This window comes from Lepidochelys olivacea, assembly GCF_965140295.1.
Source record: "Lepidochelys olivacea isolate rLepOli2 genome assembly, chromosome: 1".
In the NCBI taxonomy this organism is placed as follows: domain Eukaryota; kingdom Metazoa; phylum Chordata; order Testudines; family Cheloniidae; genus Lepidochelys; species Lepidochelys olivacea.
In genome coordinates, this window is record NC_140411.1 from 351,162,950 (window position 1) to 351,172,679 (window position 9,730).

The 9,730-nt window shown below is 41.7% G+C and overlaps 1 protein-coding gene across 1 annotated transcript; it reads left to right on the forward strand.

Moving 5' to 3' along the window:
* The first annotated feature begins 4,646 nt into the window (after nucleotides 1–4,646).
* Nucleotides 4,647–6,970, forward strand: LOC311532434 (feather keratin B-4-like). The gene is made up of 2 exons (XM_084650897.1): nucleotides 4,647–4,680; nucleotides 5,728–6,970. Exon 2 carries the CDS (start codon nucleotides 5,749–5,751, stop codon nucleotides 6,217–6,219), a length of 471 nt encoding a protein of 156 aa, XP_084507023.1. The 5' UTR covers nucleotides 4,647–4,680; nucleotides 5,728–5,748; the 3' UTR covers nucleotides 6,220–6,970.
* Nucleotides 6,971–9,730: the final 2,760 nt, after the last annotated feature.

Genomic DNA, 9,730 nt, shown 5'->3' on the forward strand with positions numbered 1-9,730 from the left:
TGGGTAAAGTGCCTTCCTTCAATCTGAAGTTGATGGAACTGTCCTCCTTTACACTGGTTCAGCATCTACCCGTCAACTTGAAAATATATATTAGGGCTGTCGATTAATTGCAGTTAACTCACATGATTAACTCAAAAAAATTAATCTCAATTAAAAAATTAATCATGATTAATCGCTGTTTTAATTGCACTATTAAGCAATAGAATACCAAGTGAAACTTATTAAATATTTTGGATGTTTTTCTACAAAGCCCTGGCTGGGATGATTTAATTGGGGATCGGTCCTGCTTTGAGCAGGGAGTTGGACTAGATGACCTCCTGAGGTCCCTTCCAACCCTGATATTCTATGATTCTATGATTCTACATTTCCAAATATATTGATTTCACTTAGAACGCAGAATACAAAGTGTACAGTGCTCACTTTATATTATAAGTTTTGATTACTATTTGCACTCTAAAAATGATACAGGAAAGTAGTTTTCGATTCACCTCATACAAGCCCTGTAGTGCCATCCCTTTATCGTGAAAATAGAACATACAGATACAGATTTTTTTTTGTTACATAACTGCACACAAAAACAAAACAATGTAAAACTTTAGAGCCTACAAGTCTACTCAGTCCTGCTTCTTGTTCAGCCAATTGCTCAGACAAACAAGTTTGTGTACATTTATGGGACATAATGTTGCCGGCTTATTATTTATAGTGTCACCTGAAAGTGAGAACAGGTGTTCACATGGCACTTTTTTAGCTGACATTACAAGGTATATACGTGCCAGATAGGCTAAACCTTCGTATGCCTCTTCATGCTTCAGCCCCCATTCCAGAGGACATGCTTCCATGCTGATGATGCTCATTAAAAAAATAATGTGCTAATTACATTTGTGACTGAACTCCTTGGGGGAAAATTGTATGTCTCCTGCTCTGTTTTACCCTCATTCTGCCATATAGTTCATGTTATAGCAGTCTCTGATGATGACCCAGCACATGTTGTTTGTTTTAAGAACACTTTCACTGCAGATTTGACAAACTCAGTGAAGGTACCAGTGTGAGATTTCTATAGATAGCTACAGCACTCGATCTATAGATAGCTATAGCACTCGACCCAAGGTTTAAAAATTGGAAGTACCTTCCAAAATCTGAGAGGCACGAGGTGTGGAGCATGCTTTCAGAGGTCTTTAAACAGCAACACTCCAATGCGGAAACTACAGAACCCGAACCTCCAATAAGAAACTCAACCTTCTGCTGGTGGCACCTGACTCAGATGATGAAAACGGACTTGCGTCAGTCCGCACTGCTTTGGACCATTATCGAGAATTGAAAAATACTAATTATTTTGGTTTTTTGCACTGCAAATATTTGATATATTTGTAATCAAAAATAAATATAAACTGAGCACTGTGCTTTTTGTATTCTGTGTTGTAATTGAAATCAATATATTTGAAGATGTAGAAAACATCCAAAATATTTAACTATTATTCTATTATTAACAGCATGATTAACTGCATGATTTTTTTAATCGCTTGACAGCCCTAATATATATAAAAGGGAAATGCAAAGAATTTCAGAGACTAGGAATCATGAACTGAGCACTGGAGTGACATCTGAGACCTTGACATGCATTTTTAAAGTGAAGCTAATTTCAGTATTGGAACATCTAATCCTAATCAAAATTTACTACTATTACAATAATACACCTCTTTGGCCATATAAAATTTAATGAATGATTGTGAAGTGCTTTGAAGTGCTTAGATCAGAGGAAGCCTGAGAAAATCCATCATGAAAGTTACAAGTATACCTGTTTGACATGGAGGTAAACGGAGGCACATTCAGGTGAAGATCACACAGGGAGTGAGTGATTGGCAGGATCAGAAATAAACCCCAATAGTTGGGACTACTCATGCCAAACACTAACCTGTATCTCCTAAACCCTACTGGACACATATGTCATGGCTTCCAAATACATCACTAACTGGAGAGTAACTCTTACAGAGGCCCATTCTGGATTTTTGTTCTGTTGATTTTTTGGGGAACTTCTTAGGTGAAACATCTTCTAATCCAAGTGAGAACAATGATCAACCATCGAGAGTCTTCCAATGCACTTTAACTCCCTTTATTTGAAGGTGTTGGCTCAGTGGTGGGTATTTACACTTGAGCAGATTTAAATTGTCTGGTACCAAAATTTTTCCCATTTGAATTCCATATTGAGATTTTTATTCCTATTCTGCAGATGAACAAGCTTGAAATGTACACATTTGTAATTCCTTAGGACCATTATTATCCTTTTGTACTGAGAAGGCAATGTTAAAGAGAGAACCTACCCTGTGCCTTGTTACACAAACCTGAAAGAATTTGTCTCCACTGCTTTATTCTGACCCATTAGAGAGATGTGATTCCAAGGAAAGACAAAGGACTACAAACGGGGCACTTGGTGACTTCATCCCAATGGGTGCTATGACTTTAAGCAAGTTTTTGATGCTTGAATTATATACTGAGATTTCTAATGCTACCACACTCATGGAAAAGAGAAATTGACAGACTTGAAATTCCTTAGGAGAAGTATTATCCTCACATATAATGACAGTGAAAGTGGATCAAAACATTAGCCAGCTTTTTATTGTTGATGCTGAGATCCAAGGATGCAAACATTTTGTAACCAGACATGTTATTAACCTTGTCTTGTAACACAGTGCAACAGGGATCAACCTAGAGCTCAGCCTAGAGCTCAGCCTGTGGTAGGAAGAGTCAAAAGGATTGGGTTGTATTTTTGTTTCTGCAACTGACCCCCATGTGACATTCACCTCAGCGTGTCTCTGTTTCTAGGCCAATCAAACAGAGAGAGTCAGGGTGTGAAGGCTGGAAGTTCTTCAGCAACCTCAGAACTCCAGAGTTCAAAGCCCCTCACAAACACTCACTGGTGTTTCACACATGCACAGGGTTGTCATCATCATGTTCCTATTACGCCTCTGGCATTTAGAGCAGTGACAAAGCTCCTTCACTCCTGTCTGCTTCTCGCAAGTCTTTCAGTGGTTCCCCAGCTTTGCCCCAGGTTTTTCAGCTCAGCTTCCACAGCTCTTCACCATGTTGTTTTTGGTCGGCCTCTTTTTCACTTGCCTTCAGGTATCCATCTTACTGCAACTCTGGTGATGGAATCAGTTTCCATCCAAAGCACACGGCTGATCCATCTCCAATGCCTCCTGGCTATGATGGTGCGCAGATCCTCTTGGCTGCACTGTGTCAATAGATCTTGGTTTGCAAAGGGTTGTATTCTTGGAATATTAATAAATTGTTGTTGGGATTAGACACCTCTGCACTGAGTCATACAGTCACTTTAAACAAAATGGAGGCCAAGCTCTGGTGTCGTTCAGTTAACGAGGTCATAACGTAAAGCCACACAATCTGGGTCTGTTTCATTTTCATTCGAATGTAGTTTTGCATTTTTTTTTAAAACATTTTTATTGGAAAATGAAGGTGCCCCCTTGGTGTCAATCAGCAGAGTTGCTTCAACTTCACAGAGGTTCAGGGCCCCATCATCAAAGGAAGACTCCTCCAACTCATTCCCTGGACATGGAACCCCCCTCCCCCTTGTGGATATCTGTTACACTCTAAACAGGATGCTGGTTCTGGCAGGAATGTTTTGTGCAGCATGCCCTATGGCTGGTCAAAGTTAATGTCAAATCCCATCCCACAACCATCTCCTCCTTCCTCAAGAATGTGTGATTTTCATCTCTCCTCCACTCCTTGCTGGGCTCCATCAGCTGCGTTGTCTCAGAAGACATCCTTTTCTTGGCTGCTCCTGGATGGAGAGATCCTGACATAAAAGAACACTGCTTCCTTTCGCTCTCCACCATCCCGCTCCTTGACCCATGAGCAAATCTGATCTAGGCAACCCTTTGAGACGGCATTGGTGACCCAAGTGGAGGTCCAACTGTAGGTCACCTTTTGCTCACCATATGATGATATTGACCCATGGTCAGAGGGCCATCACGAAGGCCCATGCTCCACTTAAGTCCCTGTTAAGACCTAGTTGTAAGTTAAGCATGGGACTAAAGTTGTCTATAGGCATCATACCATCCCCCTGCCAAAGGGTGAATTTCAGGCTTAAGGTCCTGACAGGAAACACACTGGTGGCAATGGAATGATGCTCATTGACTTCAAAGGGAATTGGTTCTCACCCACTGGGAATGGAGGTGGTGAGAATGCAGAAAAATGGCTCCCTGCTTCCTGGCCAGTTTAGAATAAACTGCCCAATGTCCATAACCACAACCAGCATGAATTGGAAGGCTCAAATTGGATTCCTTTCATGACAGCCAGTTGTACTACTGATGTTGCTCAGAATCACCTTGACATTCATTATAATCGCAGCACCAATAAAGTCAGTGGAATGACATGAGAAATGTAGTTGGTCCATGCCATTTAAAGATGAAAGAAAGATGAAGAGTGCAACGTGCATGTCACGCCCTGTGAGGCTGAGATTAGCCCAATCATCACAACCCCTGAGGAAAACAGCTCCATCCAAAGAAGGATTTTGCAAGGCAATCAAGTTTGTTTGGTAACTAATTAGGACCGCCTCCACAAACGGCATCGCAGATCCTCCAGGCAGTCCTAGGAATGGTATAAAAGTGCTCACCACTCAGACCTCTTCTAAACACTTCTCCGGACTTCATCTCCTCGGTGAACTGGGTAAGTCCAATTCAACTCAATCACTTTTGAACTCTATAAATGTGACAGTAGGGGCTATTTCCATTTAAGATGGAACCTTTCATGTACTCACTGCGATATTTATTAGGATCAGGGTGTTCTCTCCTAATTATTTTGTGTAGTAATTCAGTTACAGGAGCTCGTGGATTCATGATTTTAAGCTAATAGGGGAATTTTAGGAGCAACATGTGCAATTGGGAAACACATTTCCTATTAATTGGAAATAGATTTAGGGCATTGAAATCTTTTCAGTAACTTTAGAAAGTCATTTAGCCATTTTTCACTTAGCTGTATTAGGAAGAAACTTTCCCAGGTTAGTCCAGAAAGGGCCAAATCAGTGGTGTTTTACTTTCACCTGAAGCAGCTGTTACTCCTCACTCTTCGAGACAGGAGAATGGATAAAGTTGACAAGTGGTGAGATCCAGCCTAGCAATTCCTATGTTCTTCTGAGCAGAAATACATATTGAAGATGCTTCTCCTCAGATGGTGTAATTTAGTGTCGCTTCATGAAAGTCAGTGGACCTGAACCCCAGCTGAGGAGCTTGTCCGTCGTGATTTGTTTGGAGAAAAGTAAAGTTTTCTCTTTATTCATCAGCAAATTTTGGTGACTTCCAAGGTTTGGAAAACCAGAGAACTATACTGTGAAACCAGACTCAACTGGTTTGCATGCAGAGGTTAAATCCTCCAATGACAGGAAGTGATTACCATGATACCAGACATGTTCTCTTTGAGAAATGTCTAAAATGGACACAGAATCCCAGGTGCCCAGCATAGAAATAGTGACACTTGTTCCAGTCAGTGTTTTTCAGACAAAGCCATTGAGAGGGGCTCTAGGGGGTCGGTTGGGAGGGAAGTTTAGTGCGAGTGGACAGGAGGTGTAGAAAGAGGATATAGGAAGAAATACATGGCCATGAACACAGGGACTAAGGCCCCTCTTTCTTTCTCTCTTGAGCCACACTGAGCTTTGAAGCCTTTCTTCCACCAGCCCTTCTAACTTCTCTTTACTCTAATTCCTGTTGTGTGTTTCAGGTTTACCTCCTTCCCAGAAAGATGACTTTCTCAGGCCTCTGCTATCCAGAATGCGGGGTGGCCCGGCCCAGTCCAGTCACTGGCAGCTGCAATGAGCCATGCGTTAGGCAATGCCCTGACTCTGAAGTGGTGATCAGACCCTCACCGGTTGTCGTGACCCTCCCAGGACCAATTCTCAGCACTTTCCCTCAGCAGAGCGGAGTGGGAGCCATAGGAGCACCTGTGGTTGAACCCGGTTTTGGGGGCTCATTGGGTCATGGGGGATTGTATGGCTATGGAGGCCATTATGGAGGATTGTATGGTTTAGGGGGATATGGTGGTTACGGCGGCCGTTACGGTTATGGGGGATTGGGCGGTTATGGTTATGGTTATGGGGGATTATGTGGTTCTGGGGGATTAGGCGGTTACCTGGGTGGTTATGGTTCTGGGGGATTATGTGGTTCTGGGGTATCTTGCCATAGGTACCTCAGTGGAAGCTGTGGGCCATGTTAAACCCAGCAGGAAGATCCGTGGATGAAGGAAGAACCAGGAATTGAACAGCAAGAAACAGATTCACCTCTGACCTTTTGGGCATGGCTTTCAGAAGTGCTGTGCAAACATGGCTCCAGTTGAGCTCAGTGGGAGCTGTGTTTGCTCAGCACCTTGGTCTGATAGCCATGCTGCATTTCTAATGTTACGCTTTATGACTCTTTCAAGGCTTTGCCAGTGGAGTGCTGATTTTCGTATTCACATATGGACTCATTCTGAATAACACACAGGCTGTTTACAGTAACTCCACAGTTTAAAGGAAATAGGGGCCTTAAGACAGGCATCAGTTACATTTATTATCATTTTAAGTCCCTTGAGCAAGGGAAAAAGAGACCTTGCTGTGAAGGAGAATTAGACCCCATCTGTTCTATCCTTTCCATCAATACGTATCTTTAGTGTTTCGCTTTGACCTTCTCTGCAGCAGACATTTAACTGAGAAGCTGTGTAGTCCTCTGCTTCTGTTTTGCTTTGTCTCACTTCCCACTGACTGAGGGAATAAAAGTAACTGAAAATGGTTGTGAAGGGAACTTGTTTGTCCAGCTCTGCAGCTGCAACAACAAAAAAGCACATCTTGTGTGAAATACTTCCCATTTAGGTGGGTTTTCGGTTGCAGCCCTTCTTGAAAAACTGAAAATACGTTCCTTCTGTTCACATATTTTTCCTGTAACTGTGTACTGCCAATGTCACTCACATTAAAAACGCTGATGCATCGTTATATCCGTCTTCTGGTTCTCCTTGTTCCTCCCTCCTTCTTTAAACATTTCCCTTGGCAAAATTCATCCCTGAAGAGCCAGCAGCATCAGGCATTTCACAAGATGTGACTTTTTGAAGCCCTGAAGTGATAGGAGAATTCAGCCCTTGAAGTAGTTTACAGCATTCTGTTGGGTTTCCGTACTGGGATGGAGTTCCACCTTGCATTACCTGTTTTAACAAAGTAAAGTTAACTCTACCCCAAACTCCTGGAATAGCAGAGCAACTTTCAGGACAGGAAGCCTTTCCTTCTACAGCACTTTGAATGTCTGGCTCTTCACTAGAAAGCTCTTCCCAATGTGCACTTCACAAATCACCCTCCCTGTTCTATGGAGCTTCCCTTCCCCGGGGTTTGGGTGTTTCAGCAGGGATTATTCATAAAGACGAATGCTGGGAAAACTTTACTAACCTCATTATTTGTTATGGGTACTTTATCTGGAGCTCTCAGACCAAATCAAATCTCATTTCCATCACCACTGCTCCTCCAGATGCTAAGGATGAATGTTTAAATGAATGTATCTCTGGCATGTCATTTGAGAGCATTTTCAATAATAAACTCTCCACAGACACACAGCTGAAACATAATTATGGAGTCAGCAGCTCTTTTTTAGAATAATTCTCCTTTTTCCAGGACATTCTTCTCTTCTCCTCTGATGGGACCTCCAGTGACATGTAGCACGTAGCATCCATCTCGGAAGCAGTCTTTTATGACAACCTAATGAGAGGTGTAAATTCAAGCAGCTCTCCTCCTTGACACCAACTTTGCATTCACTTTGCAATGCTGGAGATGAGCTGTCAAGGTTCCTTCCCCACTCTGAACTCTAGGGTACAGATGTGGACACCTGCATGAAAGCCTCTTAAACTTACTTTTACCAGCTTAGGTTAAAACTTCCCCAAGGTACAAACTATTTTACCTTTTTGCCCTTGGACTTTCGCTGCCACCACCAAATGTCTAACTGGGATATAATTTAGAAAGAGTACATTTGGAAACGTCTTTCCCCCCAAAAATCCTCCCAAAACCTTGCACCCCGCTTCCTGGGGAAGATTTGATAAAAATCCTCACCAATTTGCATAGGTGACCACAGACCCAAACCCTTGGATCTTAAGAACAATGAAAAAGCATTCAGTTTCTTAAAAGAAAAATTTTAATAGAAGAAAAATAGTAAAAAGAATCACCTCTGTAAAATCAGGATGGTAAATACTTTACAGGGTAATCAGATTCAAAACCTAGAGAATCCCTCTAGGCAAAACCTTAAGTTACAAAAAGACACAAAAACAGGAATATCCATTCAATTCAGCACAGCTTATTTTCTCAGCCATTTAAAGAAATCAGAATCTAACGAATCTCTGGCTAGATTACTTACTAAGTTCTAAGACTCCATTCCTGTTCTGTCCCTGGCAAAAGCATCATAGAGACATAGAGAGAGGCTTTGTTTCTCCTTCCCCCCAGCTTTTGAAAGTATATTGTCTCCTCATTGGTCATTTTGGTCAGGTGCCAGCAAGGTTATCCTAGCTTCTTAACCCTTTACAGGTGAAAGGGTTTTTCCTCTAGCCAGTAGGGATTTTAAAGGTGTTTACCCTTCCGTTTATATTTATGACATGAGCTGACAAGATTTAGGGCAATGGGGCAAAAATAATTCAGCTTCACATTGAGATTTTGGATTTCATTGCACCAAGAAAACTTAGTTCAATTCATCTTCCTCTGACTCTTTGCCCACATGTGTTCATCTACTGGCCAACAGCAACATCCACTCCTTGGTGAAATGACAGGACCAAAAGTTGATTTCACAAGGATGTTACAAACACAACTGACTGCCTCATTTCTGCCCACCTCAGTTCTGCCCAGATAGACAAACTAAACTACACCAAAGTCATCTACAGGAGTCATGAAAGACAATGGAGGAAATAATTAAGGAATCAATTTCCAGACACCTAGAAGATAATAAGGTGATAAATAACAGCATGGATATATCAAAAACAAAATCTGTGAAACAACCTAATAGATTTCTTTTACAGGATAACAAGCCTTGTGGATAGTGGGCAAGCAGTAGATGTGGTCTATGTTAATTTTCAGTAAGGCTTTTGATACTTTCTTGCCTGACCTTCTCATAAACAAACTAGGAAAATACATCTTAGTTGGTGCTAGGATAAGGTGGGTGCATAACTGGTTGAAAAACCATTCCCAGAGAGTATTTAGCAGGGGTCTACACTCCAACTGGAAGGGCATATCAAGTTGCGTCCCACAGGGATCAGTTCTGGGTCTGATTCTGTTCAATGTCTTCATCAATGATTTAGATTATAGCACAGAGAGTACATTTATAAAGTTTGCAGATGATACCTAGCTGGGAGGGGTCTCAAGGATTAAAATTCAAAATGAGCTGGACAAACTTGAGAAATGGTCTGAGGTAAATAGGATGAAATTCAATAAGGACAAATGCAAAGTACTCCCTGAGGAAGGAGCAATCAGTTGCACACATACAAAATGGGGAATGACTGCCTAGGAAGGAGTACTGTGGAAAGGAATCTGAGGGTCATAGTGGATCACAAGCAAAATGTGAGTCAAGAGTGTAACACTGTTGCAAAGAAAGCAAACATCAAACTGGGATGTATCAGCAGGAATGTTGTAAAGAATACAGAAGTAATTATTCTGTTCTACTCTGAGCAGGTTATGCCTCAGCTGGAATGTTGTATCCAATTCTGGGTGACATATTTCAGGAAAAATGTG